General features: G+C 36.1%; 1 protein-coding gene across 5 annotated transcripts in view; it reads left to right on the plus strand.

Annotated features, from left to right (window-relative positions):
- The window catches only part of DOCK3 (dedicator of cytokinesis 3), a 211,569-nt gene that overhangs the window by 68,568 nt on the left and 123,419 nt on the right, over window positions 1-19,582 (plus strand). For all 5 annotated transcript variants that reach the window (XM_065642384.1, XM_065642387.1, XM_065642386.1 and 2 more), the window contains exons 7-9: window positions 5,336-5,420; window positions 13,874-13,915; window positions 15,200-15,354. In XM_065642384.1, coding sequence (XP_065498456.1) covers window positions 5,336-5,420; window positions 13,874-13,915; window positions 15,200-15,354 — 282 coding nt within the window. The remainder of the gene's footprint in view (window positions 1-5,335; window positions 5,421-13,873; window positions 13,916-15,199; window positions 15,355-19,582) is intronic.

Consider the following 19,582-nt stretch of genomic DNA (forward strand, 5'->3'; position numbering starts at 1 on the left):
TTTTTCACAGCTGAAATCTCATATACTGTCTTTTTTCCTGCGGATCTTGCTATGTTTTATACAGAAAATTAAAAATACTTGTATTTAAAAAAATGTTTCAGTCCAATACAATTTGTTAGATTATTGATCATTTGAAGTCTGAAATGCTATTGGAAGTGTCCAATGGTCTGTAAATAACAAGCAAAAATTTGTAAAGCAGGAAAGAAATGTTATAAAGCTGAAGTCTCCAATTCATCATCTCATTTTAAATAATGATCCAAGTAAAATAGAAACTTGATTTTTCAATATTTGTTTAGATTTTTTTAAAACAATGGGTTTTTCCAATTTTATGAGTGCTTATAATAGGAAACCAGAATTAAACTTTTTTACTAACAAAAAACTGTTTCATTATGGAGTCTTTTGCATCAAAACCAGATGAAGGAATCTGCCTTAGAGAGCTTCTGTTTGAAATGGGAATGTTCTGCTGCTGCTCCAGGGCAAAAAATTAATTGCAGCAGTATGTGCATATCTTATTTACCAAAATGGCAGATGAAGATTTCTTCAAAGTAATTTAACTTAAAAATCAGAGGTCATCTTAAATGATCTTCAGGATCAATTCTTTCAGGTTAATATAATATCTGTCAAGAGATTAACAGAAAGCATCCAAGTTTCTGAGCATGGTCGCTTTCGCTTTTATACTGAGGGAAGACGATTTGTTCCCTATAATTGTGGGATGGACACTCTATGTTTAGGCTCAGAAACAGAGTAGGGGACGAGGAGCCACCAGTACTTTGAGATTTGGGACAGATAAAAGCCATAAACAAGATGAGTTTGTAGGCTTGTGTTACTTTTTAGTCAAAGGTTATTCTTTTTCACATAAAATGTTATGAAAATCCTTGCATTAAAAGAAATCTCCCAAATAGTTAACATAAATTTCGCATAGAAAGATCCACAGTCAAAAGTTAAAAATGAATATTTACAAAGAAAACCAGGGGGAAAAAAATGTTAGAAATATGTCTCTCACAATGTAATACAAATAAAATGAAACACTGTTTTAACCTCGAAACTGCAGCTGGAAAGCCAGTGACAGTTGCAACCTTAGTACCTACTAATGTGTAACACTGCAGAGGGAACAGTGTGATGCAATGAAGTGAGCACAGGCTTAAAACTCAAATGTCCTAAACTTCAGTGCTTACATCCTTAGAACATCATTTTTGCATTTTGAGTGACTTACTGTATTGTCATACTTTTCTTGACATAAAAGGGATAATAATTACTTCCTGGTAGTTTTGCAACAATTAGCTTAAAGTTCATAAAATGCATTTAGAGATTTGTATTAAGTGTACATATGAGGTTGTAGTATCTGGAAATCAGCTTGAGAATTAAAGACATTCTTATTACAGTAGTTGTCATTGCATCTAAGGTGATTTAAGTAGTCATGAACAATTTAACCATAATGAAATGCCTTTAAGAAGGTTGCAGAAAAAATAGTTGTCATTTCTGTCTAAATATATAATATTTTTCCCTCTTCTGAATACACCTGTGGTAAAAATTGGGCAGGGATTAAAACGGTAAGGAACTCCCTTGGATGTCAGTCTCGAGGAAAACCTTAATAACCTCTTTCTGTAGTTTGATACTCCCATACTCAGAAGTATTTGTTGCCATTCCCTGTAGTCAGTTCCTTACAAAGATCACTCGCCTTCATCTCATCATCTTCATTTTAAGAAATAATTTTCTGTGTAGCATTACATCAGTGCTTTCTTAATTTCTTCATAGATTGCAGCCCCTGCTGTTTCTTTGTATACAAAATATCTTAATTCTGTCAAAGAAAAATGTCAAGTTTTCTTATCTTTTAGTCTAATTTTCACAAATATGTTTTTCATATATTTCATTTTCCATGGATTTCCGTATTGTATTTCTTTCAAAGTATTTTTTTAAAGTCTGCACATAGTTTATGGGAATCACTGTCAGGATCATTTCTTTTCCCTTCGCCGCCTTTATAAATGTATTTGTGTAAGAGAAATATGAATTCTATTAAGTGAAGCTTAGAGAGAGAGAAGGAATACAAGGAAAATTGGTGGCTGCAAAGTTAAAGCTGTACAGAGTAAACGTAAAATGCACATTTTTTGGAGCAAAGAGCATGAGACGTTGCATACTTTAAAGATGTGATGAGTTCTCCCAACCTGTTCTTCAAGTTTGGATGTGCGTCTTAAAGACTTTTTTTTACTCAAACGACATATTTCTGCAAGGTTCTTCTAGGAAGAGTTGTTATGAGTTGTGGTTTTGTGAATTCCAAACAATGTAGCATTTGTGTTATAAATAAATGAAAATATTAGAACTTAAGATCATTCTTTGAAATTACCATTAAAACCAAGTTGATTTTCTCTAGAAGCCCAGTTAACCTGAAGTAGAGTTGTATGTTCGTCGTTTTCAGTATTGACCATGCTGTTATTTTTGTCTATCAGCTTGTGTTTGTATTACTGGAGAGAAAAAGTATCTAGATATTCTGAGTGGTAGTTGATCGGCTTGGGCATATTTTATAGGTAGAAGGGGGAAATATTTTTGAAAGGCAGCTCAATGTTAAGGCAGAATAAAAAAGCACATGAATTTCCTTGTAGAAGAAAGTACTGTGAAGAGAAGAACTGTCAAATAAACAAACCAGCACATTATCTAACTTTTATGCATGCTGTGTTTTGGAGAAATACTGCTTGGCAGCTGATGTTATTATATTCCCAAAGTATTTGATAATAGAGAGTGAAAGTGGGCCACTGACTGTCATGGCCTTTTCAGGCAGTATTTGTCAGTCCTTCGCAGACAAAAAAAATAATTGATACAAATTAAATGCATAAACCTGAACTTTCACCTGCACAATAAATGACAGCATGTTAGTACTCAAGCAAAAGACACCTTTACTTGCTGGGAGCAAGTGTTGTGCAGCATTAACGTAGTATTAGAGAATGAGAATCTTCTAGGCTGGGAATCCACGGTGTTAAGGGATTTAACTAAAAATAGGATAAGAGAGAAGTTTCACAGGGATGCTACTGCAGTTGTATTGAACATTATTAAGTAGAAGATAGTACCTTTGTCATGTATTCAGTAATGAGTCCAACCGCTTTTGACCTCAGTTCTTTAGAGAGTTGAAACAATAAGAACAGAACAAAATCAGGCTATGATTAGCTTTTGCAGTTTTTTCTGTAAAACTTTAAAACTAATGCAGTTACAAGTGGGTTTGATAATGTCATTAGAAAATAATTTATTAATATTGATATGTTGAGGAGAAGTTTCTTTATGAATATTCTTTAGGAGTGGGTGTGTGGACACGTGAGTGACAGGGTATTTTTGAGGTGGTTTAGGTACTCAGATTCAGGAAAACTGAATAAATATGATGAGCATTAATGTTTTTTAAAAAACTTTGAAGTAGGCTCTCTGCATATTACTATTTTTACCTGTTACCATTTTTTTCTATTATATTTTTGGAATTTCTATTATAAGTAGGCTCAAATGGCAGCTGCAGTTAAGGATTACCTAGTGCGTTCTTATTTTAATCTTTTTCATTTGGTAAATAGATAAAGCAATTTTCATCTTCGCAGCTGCAGTTTTCAGTTACTGGTCTTGGCCCAGGGATAACTTGTGTTCGATAGATTTTATGAAAACGAAATGTGTAAAATGTGTATAACCATCACTTTCACAATTTAGCCTTAGAGTTTAGAAACTGGTATTTGGCATGAAGACTGCATTGAAGGAGGAAAATTGTTCGTTTTTCCATTGAAAATATAATTGGCTTTGGCAAAGAACTGAGAATGTGGAAATTCCATTTTGTCAGTACAATATTTTAATTGCCATTATTTGCCAGCAAGTGGGCCAGGGCTGAGCTATATTTTTGAGATATGATGGTTTAGGAATATAAAGAAGGAAAATGTGATTAAGCAAGGTTTCAATAAGAACTACGGAGTTGGGAAACTTACGGAAAATTATTAAAAGTGCAGTGGTCAGCAAAGGTGACTGGGCTTTGTACACACCACTGGTTCTTCCTTGCTGTTGTTTTAAGTTAATTGCTTGGAAAGAGACTATGTATTGCCTGGAGGCTTCTGTTTATTGCACCGTACAATTATTCTGTGGTACCTGAGAGGTTTTCTTCAAATAAAATTTTTCATTTGACATCAGGACCAAGTCTGCGCAGAATGTTTCCCTCTCCGATTACAAAATTAAATTGGCTTTTGCTTTTCTTTGGTACTTAGTGACAGAAAGAGTGCAAAGGTAGTCCATGAGGGCACCTCTTCTGGTTTTTTTTTTTTTGTTTTTTGTTTTTTTTTTTTTTTTTTACTTTAAGACTATCAAGAATTTCAATACAAAATACCTGTAAATTAAGTATCAAAATTACATAAGGTGAAAGCAGGAAAACGCTTTTCATTCATTCACATGCTGCTTTAATTTTACTCCAAATGTGTGTGTTTAGAATAGCTTTTTATTGTAATGCCCTCAACTCTTTGTGCCTCAGAACCTGAAGGTCTACAGAGTAAAAGTTGGGTTTTGACACCTCTCAGGTTGTCTTGTTCTGCAATCTACAATTATTTATTAATTCCTAATAGTTGTTCGTTTATTTGTCTGGATGCAAAATAGCTTATTCTGTTTACTACTTGCATGCAGCTGTGACCTGAGCTGCCTTCTTTACTACAGAATTTCTTAACTAGTCATCCTCTTTGCACTGGTATACTTTTTTTAAAAAATAGTTTAAATATTTGATTTGAGCCAAAATATTATTTTAGTTCAGAGTAATTAAAAGGGTTTTTTGTATGCAAGTGTTACAAATACAGATTGAAATTCTTGTTGGTATTGCAGTTATTGTTTGTCATAAGGAAAAACAGTATGTTTGTACAGCGATAAAGTTAGGGGATTGAGTTGCATGAACACCAGGAATTTCAAAGCAGCTTCCTAAGGCACAGTGTCTATTTGCAGATTTGAAAAGGGTTACTAATGGAACTTTTTCATTTTCTAGTGAAGGAATCTGCTCAAATACTCCAGAGTAGTAACATCATTTGCCTACTACGTTTCTGTGTATGAAATCAATTGTTCTGGATACTACACCAACACATTGGCCAAAAGCTTCAACTAGCGTTAATTGCTATAGCTCTGCTGAAGCCAGTGAACAAAAAGTAACAAGTTCATAGTGGGTTTTGTTTGATATTTGCATTTAATTTTATTTAGAAGGATTATCAGTTTGATGATTAAAAATTGCAAAAAGAAATAGCTTAGTGTTTCTTGTGTCTATGCCCTTGAGTAAGCATATGTAGTAGATAGCAGTGATGTATAACATCACTAATGTATTATACTTACCATTGTTCCTTCTCTTTTGCAGACATTTGGGCCTAGATTTAGTTCCTCGGAAGGACTTTGAGGTTGTGGATTCAGATCAGATCAGTGTTTCAGATCTTTATAAAATGGTAAGAAATCTGTGGGAGATTCCTTTGAATTTTCGCTTTGGGAGGGGAAAAAAGGGAAGAAATTTTTATTCTTTAGTCTAATCAAGAAAATACATAAGAGTAATGTGAGGTGAATGTCTTTCTCATTTACACCCTAACCACCAGGACAGTCGGTGTCTCTAGTATCCCGAGTTCCTTTTAGTAGGAATGTACAGATTTTCTTTTGAAAATGGCATGCTTGTATACATTTTAAATTCAATTTATGAAGTAACACGATATGAAAACTGGAGAAGGTAACTTTGAATGTTTTCCTACAGTTTTATTGGTTTTAAAAATCTATTGTTTCAGAAACAGTAAAAGAAGTTCTGAAAACACAGACCCATCAGATACAGCTAATGGGAGTAACTTTAAACTTTGGTCTTTGTTCCTACAGTCAGTGTGCTAGCATTAAATGGAGTAGCCATAATCTTCATTTATTTGTAGAATTAAAGAAAAATAGAGATGGAAAATCTTAAGACGTCATCCGGTCCATTCTTCTGCTTAATGTTGGGATCGACTGCCTCTGCCATTTCCAACCATTTCTTCTGTTACTAAAAATCTCCAGTGGTTGAGACTCCACAGCCTACTCAGGCAATCTTTTTGCTCAGTTCCTTGTTCTTACAGTTCGGAAGTTTGATTAGTGGTGGTCTTACACGGAGATTTCTGGCTGCAGGTTAAGCTGTGTCCACAGAGGAACAGATTGCTCCTGCCTGTTTGCACCACCCTTTGTGTACTTGAGGACTTGTTAAGTCCCATTCAGTCTTCTCTTTCTTAGGCTAAATAACTCAGTTTCTCTCAGTTTTTATTTGTAGGTCAGATTTTCTAGACCTCTGGTTCCTGCATGTATTCTGCAGGCATTATATTACATAATCTGCAGTTTGCCACTGCCTTTTGCAAGTATAGTGTTGAATTCTGTCAGATGGGAAATAATACAAAATCTTGGAAGCTCCAGAAATTAACTGTGATAATATTTGCAGAGATCTAATCATTTGAAAGCACCCTGAGCCAGGCAAATGTCCTGGCAAATTTTATTGACGTATAGTGAAGAAGGCTAACAGATCAACATGCTTTTGGGTTACTGGATTGTTACTTCAAACAGCAATTATTAACTTGGTGGGAAAAGTAGAACTGCTTCCTGTTGTATGATCTAGTATTGATCATCCTACTTCTTCCATTGATTAAAGCTTCTCGAGCCTGGAGGCCGTCAACAGTCTGTGTGAGCCCCGAAAGTGCATGAGAGCCGCTATTTCACTCCTTCAGATCTGCAGATGCAGAATACTTCAGTGAAAAGTCTGCTTCTGGGAATTGTGTAGATAATAGTTGCCCTGTTTCAGAGATTTTTGAGCTCACAGAGAAGGAGGAAGGAGGGAGACCAATTAATAACTTCAGTAAAACTAATCCTTGGACATTAAGGCCATCTCTGTTGTGTGGCAATGTCCCTTAGAAAACATATGTGGTGCATTTGAATAGGAATGTTTGGATGTTCACAGTGGCAAGTAGTAAAATTCCTTCATTGCAGTGAGTTCCAATTTCTATCATTATTACTCAGTAGTACATTCATATTAGTACACAGTGAAGTTAAAGTTGTTTCAGAAATGTGGATTGTGCCATTAATTAATTGCAATTTGCAGCTTAAGTGTATTTGGGTTCTCCGTTGTTATTAGAACTATATAATACAGTTAATTTTGTTTAGGATCGTGATGTAACTATAAAGGGAGAAATGGCATGTAGTGTTCAGAGGAAAGTGAATGCAGTCCTTTCCTGAGATGCTACTTTATTTAAAAAACAAACAAACAAAACCAGCAATTACTTTAATACAACTTCTTAGCTTAATATTTTGCAAATGAAAGTGTTTTTTCTACATAAATATTGTTACAGTTTCATTTCTAGTAAACATCTAATTTACTATTTTAAAATGTTCATTTGCCTTCAGCTGTCTAAGATTAGGGGGTGATAGGTCTGTATCTGTGTAGAGTTTTTTGATATGCAAGATGTACTTCTCCCTAAAACAAAGGCATGTTTTTTAAACAAGCTACATGCACCATGTAACAGTGGGGTTTGTGGAAAGAAATAAAAAATGTGTTACATAGGAAATACTGAAGCACATCACTCTGTGGTACTAATTTTAATGTTTGTTCCTGATCTGCTATAGACCAAGGAGAGTTTGGTGCTGTTACAGCAGAGTATTCCTTCAAGTACAGTGTAGAAATAACTCGACTCAAAATTAAATCAGTAATGACTCAGAATGCAAGAGAAATTGCTAACAGGATTGCTTTACTACTGTGTTTCATTCTGCAGGTTCTTTTTTTACTCTGAATACTTGTAGTACAGCAAGCGGCTAATATGTAATTGTCCGAGTAGTCTGATTATGTCACCCATCTTAGTCCTGAAGAAAATGTCCACAGCACCGTTTCCTGCTCAGATCCGTGCTGGTATCAGGACTTGACCGTTCGTCAGGTCACGCTTCACTGTAGCTTTAGTTTGTAGATTCAAGAGGACAGTGCTGTCTAATCACATCTAGTTCATAGTCAGAAGACAATTTCAGGAACCAAACCAGCTGAAAACCTGTTCTTTTTTAAAATTTAAATTTGGCAGAAATTGAAGGAGGAGGGTGTTGGTGGTTTCTTTTTGGTTTAGGGGTATCGTGTGGCTTTACTTTTATTATTTAACAAAACCCAAGGATAGAATCCTCCTTACTCCTGGCAAAATACAATACTTAATGGGCTCTCAAATGAGCAATGAGGTTTTATGTTGTAAAATAATCTTGTGGGAGTAGTTGTGAGAGACAAATTATTTTCTCATATTTGCAGGATTGTAGAATGTTAAATGTGCCGTAGAAAAGAGTCTTGTATTAGCAGAACAGTGGATGAGGTAACACGTTAGACTTCCCTATCTGTGACAACAAATTCAACCATTTTATACAGTTGTTAGACTTAAGATTGCTTTTCTTGGTAAATTTTGAATTTTGAAATTCATTGCTAAGTATACTTGTGACTATTGTGTGACTACTATTTTCATCTCTTTGTCAGAACTACTGTGCTTTGAGGCCTTATGCATCCTGTTTCTCCAGGTTACTCATTATGAAGCTAAATGTAGCTTCAGGATGCACAGCATTTGTCAGAAATCGTTGCTTTACTCCTGAAGGAAACCAAATTGCCATTTCCTTATGACAGTGTTTGTGATTTTAACTAATATAATGGAACACTTTTTACATTACTTTTGAAATTGTGGAAAAATAGGTTGTCAGAATTTTGCCACAGAGCTCAGTGCTGGAGTTGCCACTAGATTGAAGGTGTCATTTAGCAACACAAGTCCAGCAGGAACGCTTGGATAGCACTTTTTAGTGAAAGGGTTTACAAGACACAAATGTCTGGAGGCATTTTCAAAAATCAGAAATGTTCAAACCTGCAATTAAATATGTCTAGCTTATCTATACATTTATTGATTTGTGTATGTGTCTTCAGGATGCATTTAAGAGGTGCAGGAAAGGCACAACTACTGTCTACGTTACTGCTATGTCTTAGCCATTTGTTTAACTATCTGAAAAAAATACCACGAGTTTACCAGAGTTCCTAATAAATAGACAAGTTTCAAGTTAGTGCTGCCATCAACGTAGTTGCTCATTCTTTATTCAGACAGAATTGGTAAGAATGAGTAGTTATAGAATTTGAAAATAGCAACTTCAGTTGCCCAGAACTCTGCTAGAAAAGGAAAACAGCTGGGCACAAACTGTGCAGGAAGCTCGTGAAATCTCTTTGTGTTTTGTTGTTTGTTTAACCAAGCAGATTATCAGAGGAGACATTTGTGTACATCTGGTTCTAAACCCTAGTAAGAAGTCAGTTGAGAAGATGAAGATAGAAAGCACTTGGTTTGAGACTGACTTGGTAATGATAGAATTCATTTATCAAGCATTGTTAGGAAAGGAAGATGGAAGAACAACAGTGAAAACTAATATTGCTAGATAAGATATCATGAGAAGCAAGTTGGACAGGAAAAATAGAGGTAAGGAGAATCGATAGCTATTTCAGTAAATTAGAACAAAACCACAAGATATTCACTAAGAGACCAAGTCGGATAAATTCAGGATTTTTCATTGCCTTCAGTCACTAGAGTGAAAGAAAGGGAAATTAAGGTTATCAAGAGGAAGCATAGAAGAACAAAACATAGAAAAGCATAACAGAGTACCACAAATGGCTAAATAGAAAAAACAGAAGGCAATGCACAAATTAAGATATAGCAAACAAATATTGTCAATTGTATCAAGAAGCAGTTTTACATAAATGAACTAGTAGTAATTGGGAAATTAAAGAAAAGTTTTTATACTAGAGGGAAACCAATTGGCACGTGATGCAAGAAAATGACGTGTCATTTAATGTCCTTTTCACCCCTCCTCAAGCCCTGGTAGGGTGGCAAACTGTGTCAGATCACTAATAATACCTTTGGAAAAGTGAGTCATACCAGAATTGGAGGGGAAGTTTATAAAGTAGTTACCAGTTCAAGGGGATTTAGAGCTACATACGTTTCATTTAGGATGTCAAGAGAAGCCATATTAGACATGTTAGTGATAATGAATGGAAAGATGGATAAGGTTCCAGAATACAGGCAAAAAGCAAGCATACTTTACAATTTTAAAAAATGTGATGGAGGAGGGGAGGCTAGTAATCATTCTCTCCCTCTACAAAAAGCTGGAACAGAAAAAAATATCCAGTTAGTTGCAAAGAGGATGTGTGTAATAGTGATTGTGAACTTGTTCAGAATACGTAATTTCTAAAAGCTCCAATTTTCTTCCAGAACATAAATGAGACTAGTGGATAGAGGAAAAGCAGCTGATGCTGTATTTTGATTTTCATAAAGATTTTAATTGTTTTTTTAATTGAAATTCTCCTAAAGTCATTAGTTCTAGATGAAATTACTGTAAAGTAAACACAAAGCTAATTAGAAAACCCATACTTAAAAAAAAAAAAGTAGAAGAATGATTGTCAATAGTTTGGTTAAATAGGAGATAGGATGAATCAGCTTAATTTCTTGTGGTCATCCTCCATTTTGTAGTGCTTCATGTGTCATTAATGACTGGGTGATGAAATATGGAGTATGCTTATAAATATGCAAATGCTACAAAGGATCAGAATTCAAAATAATATAGACAGATTAAAGAAATTATCTGAAAAATGTAGGATACAAGTGAGAGTCATAAATGCAAGATTTAACTTCTGCAGTCAATTGTTGCTTGTGAAGTACAGGTTTGGATGTTATAAGCTTAGATGATTTTGTAGGAGAAAATGTGATTATTATAATGGAATCACAAGCTGAAATGAATCTTTTCATTTAATGATAGATAAGACAAGAATTAGTGGGCTTAGGTTATGATGAGAAGGATTGAGTTTAACCATCAGGAAGCACTTTGATGAAGAAAGAAATACTGAAATGGATCATCTTATCTCTTAGAGTTTGCACAACCTTGCCAGGCAACTGTCTTTTGAAAAAAATAATGGTAAAACTGATTCTTTTTTTAGAAGGAAGATGGATAATTTCTGAAGAGCTCAGTGTTTATATGACCTCTCAAGGCGTTTCAAGTTGCAAGGGCCCTCAGGGGAGATTTAACCAAACTTTCTGCTCACTGCAAGGTCAACACTGAATTCAGACCAGGCTGCTTAGAGCTTTGTCCAGTTGGATCTTGAAATTCTTCAAGGAAAAAGATTCTAAGTCTCTGGTGACTTGAAGTCATCTGCCTTGCTGGAGTTATTTTTTTCCGTGTGTTAAATTGGGATATCCCATACTATAGTACATGACCACTGTGTTTTGTCCTCCTGCTGTGCAGCTTTATAAAGAGCCTGGCTGTGTTATCTTGATGATAACTTCATAGTTACTGGAAGGCAGCCATCAGTTCACCTCTAAACCTTCTCTTCTCCACACTAAAAAAGCTGCATTCCCTCCATCTCTTCTCACCCAGGCTGGGGATGAAGGGATGGAGAGCAGCCCTGCGGAGAAGGGCTTGGGAGTACACGAGGATGAGAGATTGGACATGGGCCACCATGTGTGCTTGCAGCCCAGAAAGGCAGTTGTATCTTGGGCTGCATCACAAGGAGCGTGGGCAGCAGGTGGAGAGAGGGGTTTCTGCTCCTCTGCTCTGCTTTGGTGAGACCCCCCTGCAGCTGTGTCCAGCTCTGGGGTCCTCAGCACAGGACAGATATGGACCTGTTGGAGAAGGGCCAGAGGAGCTACAGAAATGATCCAAGGCTGGAACAGCTCTGCTGGGAGGACAGGCTGAGAGAGTTGGGGGTGTTCAGCCTCGAGAAGAGAAGGCTCCAGGGAGACCTTATTGTGCCTTTTGGTATTTAAAAGAGGCTGATAAAGAAAGATGAGGACAGACTTTTTAGCAGGGCCTGTTAGAATAGGACAAGGGGTGATGGTTTTAAACTGGTAGAGGGGACATTCAGCCTGGACGCGAGGAAGAAATTTTTTACGCTGCTGGTGGTGAGAGCCTGGCCCAGGTTGCCCGGAGAGGTGGTGGATGCCCCATCCCTGGAGACATCCCAGGCCAGGCTGGACGGGGCTCTGAGCAACCTGAGCTGGGTGAAGGTGGCCCTACTTGTGGCAAGGGTTGGACTGGATGAGCTGTGAAGGTCCCTTCCAACCCAGACTATTCTATGATTCCATGATTTTACCCTAGAGATCAATTAGGTTGGTCAAACCTGATTTATACTTGGTAAATCTGTGTTGGCTGTTTTCAGTCACCCTCTTGTTCACGTGCCCAGAAATAGCTTCCAAAAGGGCCTGTACCCTTTGGCAGGGGTACATAAAGTTAACTCGCTCAGTGCTTGTCTATATTGTAATAGCATGGTCCTGAAGCATAAAAGCAGAGAGTTAGTGAAATCTAGTCTTTTGAGTATGAAAAATTTAAAATCTGAATTTTGGCCACTTATTGTTACATATTTACCTAAATGAGAACTCCGTAAGCAGCTGCATTCACTGAGGAAACTGTATGTCTTCAGACCACCTCTCATATTTCTGTTGCTTGAGTTTATCTCCCACTTTCTTACTCGGATTTGAAGATGAATTTTAGTCAAAAGAAGCCAGGATACCTTGAGCAGCTTAAATAACTGGTCTTTTCTGTGCCAGCTGATTCTGAGTTGTTTCAGGTGACAAAAAGAAAATATAGCCAGCTCAGCCACCTAAACTTGGAGGGTTTTAACATTCAGAAGATAGTGCAGTAGTTAGACAAACAATGGAGCCGGAGATCATTACTTCTTCTGCTGACAGTGTGAAATAGGACATTTTTGTAACTGTGAATGTAAACAGATGTCAAAATACGCCATTTAACTTAATATCTTCTTGATTCAGTCTCATTATGAAGATTATCTCTCCTTTTGTGGTAAAAAGTCTGTTCTGTGTGAGAGACAGTGGCATAGTTTGGAAAAAAAGTATTGCTGAATGCTTTTTGCAGGCTATCTTTTACTTTCACCTCTTTTGAAATGATGAGGTTATCATCAGATTGTGGTGGTCCTGCTGCAGAGTATTTTTGATCAGAATAAGATGCTGGGTATGTAATAAAAGGATAGAGATGGAGGGGATGAAGACAATACTTATTAAGATGCGGTAGTGTTCATGTTAATATTTTGGTTTAAAATGCTAATGTTAAGATGAATGTGTGAAGAACGGGCATTACAGAAATATTAGTGATATGGGTTTTAAAGCTCTCTGAAACCTTATCAATTTAGATTAGTATTTAAATCTCCCTTTGGAGATTAAATAAGTTCAGTGAGACTTGCAATCAATTTTCTGATTATAACATCTCCTTCTAGCACAGAGGGCTTTAAATACAGGATCATCTTCCAAGTTCCGTTTCGGAGATGTAGCTCTTTATACTGATGATTCTTTACAGGTGTTGGCCAGCTGAAATTGTAAAAGAGTCTTTAACCATTTGTTGGGATTTCATTTTGTGGTTAGAGCAAAAAGTTTAAACAAAGTCTAAAGTCCATCCTCCTTTCTAGATGTCTGTGTTGTTTAACAAGTGCACCTTTTCATAGCATAGTGGTTAGATGAGGATTAGTGGTGAGGTATCCCCCCGTTTAGCAAGAGAGCACATAGATTATACAGTATAATTACACAGTAGGGGGTGACAGACTTTTCAAAGAGAAATCCTTTTACAGTGTTGGAAATTCTGTCTAGCTTGTGACAGCCATTTACATGAAGCTAAGGCAAATATCACCTGTAAATTCAAGTAGTTAGGCTAAAAGATGGCTTACCTGAGAAAAGCCTTAAGGAAAGCTAGTGGTCTTGTGAATGATGATATACTGTGAAAAAAGGCTGTGAAAAGTTGGTAATAGTCTTGAACAGTCATATTTTAAAATTGCTGTTCTAATGCTACACAGATATAATGTAGATATTTCTTACTTCCAAAAAGGTTTAAATTTTACTACTTTGTATCTCCACAGCATCTGTCAAGTAGACACAGTGTCCAGCAGAGCACATCCCAGGTAAACATTATCTACATATGATTTTTTGTTGTCTTTGAGTGTTTAGGAACGTATCTAAAGGTATGATGGGAACTTTGGGTAAGTCCCTACCCATAGAACACTTCCTCAGAAGATCCCCAAGTAGTTAACTTCTTAAGGTCCTTCTTCAACTTGCATTTAGGCCTCTTTTCCTTAGCTCTAACTGTTGTTCTTAAAAGATTAACTTCTGTAGTGACATCAAAAGCCTCAGTCTGCCAATTTGAGTCTTCTTTCTACCTGCTAACATATGGGTTAACAGACTCCTGTTTGACATATCCTTTCTTTGGTAATGTAATCCTTTCCTGGTAATGTAATCCTTTCCTGGTCATGGAATCTGGGTCTAATCTTTCCAGGAGAAGTGTACTTCCACAGGTACCTGTCTTTAAAGGATGACAATTTACTTGGATTTAATTTAAAATCCATAACAAAATTCATTTTAAGCTCTATTTTTTAAGCTAGTACAAATCTGGGTTGAAAGTCTGAAAATGTTAAGATTTTCTCTGTTAGTATGTACCTGTCTACACATTCAGAGGAGACTAACCTAGTGAGCTTAAGGTATTCTTGCAACCTGTTTATTAAGATCAGCGTACAAGGGATATAAAAAGCTATGGAATTAAAGAATAATTTTCTTTCTAGTAATACTTCTTTTTTTGTCACCCTAGTTTTCACTGTTGTAAATAGATCTTTGGTGTACAGAGTCAAAATGTAAACCTTTCTGCTATTTGACTTCATTGATTGCTCATGTTATCAACCATTGTTAAGACTTCTTTTTGTTATACCTGCAGGGCATATTAGCCTGTAAAGCCTGGTTCTAAATGACCTCCATAAATGAATTGCAGCTGCTAAAAAGAAATAACGTAACAAATGTTATTCTTAAAAAATGCTTTTAAGTCCATCTGCTTTAAATGGAAGTCATCAAGAACCACCCTAGCACCATCTTATTGTAGTTCATTTTCAGTACCAGAAGCAAGACAATATTTGAGAAAGAGGATTGACTTGGTTTACATTATAAAAATAGATTTCAAATGCATAAACCATTTATCTCGTATTTACGTGGTTATCGTGGCTTCTCAAATTATTCCAATTAAAAATTGAAAAAATAGAGGAAGAAAACTGAATCTGGCATCTATCTCTAAGGTAGAATATATTTGAGATTAAGCTTTTACTTGATAAAGAAAGGAGAGCAGAATCTCTGTTAAAATTATCAAGTCGGTCACGTCTTTTATTTGTGAAGAACTAAAAATCATTTTCATTGTTTTTCATTAGGTCGATACAATTCGTCAGCGTCATGGGGAAGCTTGCCGAATGCCAGTGCCTCATCACTTCTTCCTCAGTCTAAAGAGCTTCACCTATAATACAATTGGAGAAGACACAGATGTCTTTTTTTCCTTGTATGATGTTCGAGAAGGCAAGCAAATCAGGTAAGACTGTATCAAATAACTAAAAAGAATGGGGGGAGGGGAGGTGTGTGCAAAAAAAGGAAATACATTGGAGAAAAACATGTGAGGTGGTCTTGTGACACAACTGAAAGCAAAAAGCTGGTAAACCGTAAGTTGACAGCCCGGCAATGCATATGTGAGAATATCAGTAATACTCATAATTGTATATGAAATTTAGCGCTTACATATAAGCAAAACATTAAAGGCACAGAATAGCTGAGTTTTGTTTAGGTTTCTGATGCGGCCTTCACAGGTTACTGAGGGTGTCAGTGTTTAGCATCTGCCTTCTTATGGCTCTTGTTTAAGAAGGGCCCTGCCCTGTTAATGGCAGGGCCACGCTGTAGGACTTTTTTGGAAAGAGGACTACTGTGTGTTTGGGTGCTCAGTTGAGGCTCTTGAACTCTCAAGAGCTCTGAAGAATTCCTTGCCTTAAGGTCGTGGTAGACCTTGTTTTCATTACTGTGTTGCTATCAGTATAAACAAAAGTGTTGATATTTATCCCTAGGTCTAGGCTGGACAACTGTGCTGCTCTGTGCATTGAGGTAATTGGTACTAATGTTAGCAAATGTGAGATGTGCTGTATTTTTCTTTTTGAAGCATGCATTTTGAAAATATCAGAATATGTAGAAGAGTATTGCAGCTATGTGTTCTGTCCTGGAAATTAAGTAAGTGTAGCTTGGTCTGATCTAATCTAAAGTACAGTGTTTGTGGGGGGTTTTTTGAGTTTTGATTAAGGCGTGTCCTGATGGTTGGCACAAACCACATTTGCTACAGTGGTCAAAACTGTCTTAGTTTGCAGTGAATTAGATTTAGATTTATTCCAAATGGAAAAAAGAGACCCCGTATGTTCTTTCCTCTCTTTGGAAGAACATTATTATGTGAATAATGTTCATCCAAGTAAGTTCAGAGTAGACTGATAACAGTTTTGTAACTCTTCAGAATACATCCCACTGAAAAAGTGGTCTATATTAAAAAGTTCTAATGACATGATTGTATCTTATAAATACGTGTCTGCCACTGTTTAGTTAGGGAACTTAACGATCATTTTGCAGAACATGGCAAGAATGCCTGATCTGATACTACATCATTTCACCCCCACTAAGTGAGAAATGCTTGTTTTGCTGTAGTTAGGAGGACGTGCCTCTAATTCCTCTATTGAGAGAATTCACAGAAAATAGCTGTTAAGACGAAAAGGTGCAAATAGCAAATCAAAACAAAATTACAATTAATTAGTTAATACCACAAAGCAGTAGAATATCAAATTATTTAGATGAGGAAAGCTGCAGGCAAGAGGAAGGGACCAGCTGCTGCCATGGCTGTGGAAGGCCTGAGAAATTGCTTCAGAAGGAGATGAATTGTCTTTGGCTGCAGTTTCCATAGTATATAAACACTGAGTGGGAAAATCTTAAAAAGGGCAAAAGTGACCAAAAAAAAAAGGGTTATAATGAGAAAAAGTACTAAGAGTGGTTCAGGAATATTTAAGTATCTATAACAATGCTTTCATGTGAAAACAGTTGTTTTTACTTAGGTCTTCATATTATGCATCAGTGATGTGCTGCAGTGAAAACAATGTAGTTTTTGAATTCTCTTGCATCCCAAGGGTGGGGGGTAATGTGTAATGAGGCTGAGCTCTGGTTTAGGAAAGGAACTTAGGAACTTTAAAACAGAAAATAGACAAACACGCTGCTACAGATTTAGAATGGTGTTTTTATACCTACTTTAAAAGGCTAAGTTTCTTTCCTCTTCCTTTTGCCTCAGGAAATAGTACATTGAGGTTTAAAAAAAAAAAAAAGGCAAAGCTTCTGCATGACGCTTTTTAAACGAAAAGGACAAATTGGCTTTTCTGACATGGTTTCCAGGTTGATAAATTTTTTACCCAAACAGTTCACACTGGAGGTTGACTTGCTTTCAGTGTTAATGCTTTGGACATATAGTAGATTACAAACCTCATTGAACTTTTTGGTTGCAATAGTTGTTTCCCAGTCAGGTTAAGTGAAAAATCAGTGAAAGTCCCACTGTTTTTCAAGAGCTGAAGTAATAGCGTGTACCAATTACTGGTTAGCAATCAGAAGGCTGGTGCAGCAGTTGAAATACAGTTTGAGATGTGCGTCCAGGATCTGAATACAAAATCGGTATTGTACTGTGTTTAGTGGTTTGTGCTGTCTAAAAATGAGAAGCAGACAAAAAATGACAGTGGGGAGATATGGATAGCAAGAATAACAGTGCTGCTGTCAGAGAGGTAAGACCTAGAGGTAAAAAAAAGGAAAAAGTGACTTCATTTTGACTCTGACAGAATTATAAAATGGAATACTTGCAAGTAAATAGAACTGGATCAATGAATGTCTGCCTCATTAATTTGTTTCAGCCCGCAACAAAAACAACCTGTCAATCTGAGTATTAGGTAATGGCTTGGACCAAAAGGGATGAAAGTCTATTTGTATGTTTTAAAGTTGCAAAAATTATCCCATATTTTTACATGCAAAAGACATTAGTGTTTGTTATAAAATTTAATACCTCAGTTTGTTTGCCATGTGGAAGTTAGTGGAAAACAATGTGAAAATGGATTAGTTTTGATTACAGGCAATGGGTAAGTACAGCCTCATTGTGAGAACGACCTTGGGATGAATGATCATGAAATGACAGCGTTCATAGTAACTAGAAAAAGAAAGAGAGAAAATGTGAATGTAAAGGTGGTGAACTTCAATAAGATAGGTGTCCATAAACATCAAAGAAAGATAGGTAAACTCATATGGAGGAAAGAAATGTGAGAGTTGTCAGTTCCTTAGCAATACTGTTGAAGAGCACAAAACCAGATTGTTTCAGTATGAAGGAAAGATTAAATATATGGCAAGAACAGAATGTCTTTATCACATATTTTTTAGTTAAATGGAGTCTGGAAGGAAATATAAAAAAGGAGAAACTAATGAAATTGCACAAACTGGGATGGAAGAGGCAGAAACTTGTAGAAAAAATACAATTAGCAAAGGACTTCAAGGACAAAAAAAAAAAAATCTATAATGCTTTAGCAGCAATTTTTAAATTTTTTTTTTACAAAATCAAGAGGTAGTGGAACAGATGACAGGGGACATTAAGCTATCAGCAGATGTTACCAAGATAGCTGGCGTATTTAATAGCTGTTTTGCCTCAGTCTGCCTAAGAAGGTGAACTGCAATCAGACAACAAATGCAAAAAGTTCTGGAAAAAATAAACTCTTTATTAGCACTTAGAAGCTAACAAGACAATAAGTAAAAGTCAACATAGATTTGTCAAACACGAATCACATCAGAACCAACTCATTTCGTTCAGTCACGTGGGAATGCACCTCATGCCTCAACAGAAGAGTCATTAAACTTGATACGGGAAAGCAGAGAGATACAGACTAAATGAAACTGCTGTAAAGGGTCTGGAAAACTGATGGAAAAACTGATCCTGAGTGTTATCTGTCCTGGAAGGATTCAATGAGTAGGGTGTTTTGACTTTGTTTTAAATTTTTTGCAGCATTATTTTGGTGGACAGAAATAAACTAAATTCAGTAAAGCCGTGAGGTTTAGCTAGCTTTACAATAGCTCTTTTTAAATAATAAATGCATAAAATTATGCATAACTTCAAAAATTACACATTAAAAACATGATACTGATTTTTTTTTTTTCTGAAAATAAGCTTGAACAATCTACTAAGTATGAAGAGGTTAAATTTCAGTATGATTTTTTTCTTTATGTTTAAACATGTAAAGGTTTTTTATTTTGCCTGTATTTTTAACCAGAATAGACATTTTTAGCACTATTTTACAAGTTATCCTTTTTTACTCCACTGGGATTTAAGTTTCTTGTCATCTAGAAATATCCTTAATTACAGAGAGTAGAACAAAAAAGAAAATTTGATGTGATTGAATTTGAAAAACTGAGCCTTAATCAGTAATTATGCATGGAAAATGGTGTCATGCCTATTTCTGCTCGTAACTCCCCCATCTGCCTACTCACTGTGTCTTTACCATGCCCACTATAATAAAGACCTCCCCATGACTGGAGATTTTGGGTAAGTATCCATAGTAGTGTTGAAGCTTTGGCAGAGGAAGCCCGTGTGTGCATTTCTCATACAGAACATTCTCAAGACCTTTTTGCTGTGGGACCAGATTTTCTCTGTGGCATCTGCAGAAGGCATTTGTTTGCTTTGCTGATGATCTCTCTTTGATGTGTAGCATTACGAGAAG

Source organism: Caloenas nicobarica, chromosome 11, assembly GCF_036013445.1.
Source record: "Caloenas nicobarica isolate bCalNic1 chromosome 11, bCalNic1.hap1, whole genome shotgun sequence".
Taxonomy (NCBI): Eukaryota; Metazoa; Chordata; class Aves; order Columbiformes; family Columbidae; genus Caloenas; species Caloenas nicobarica.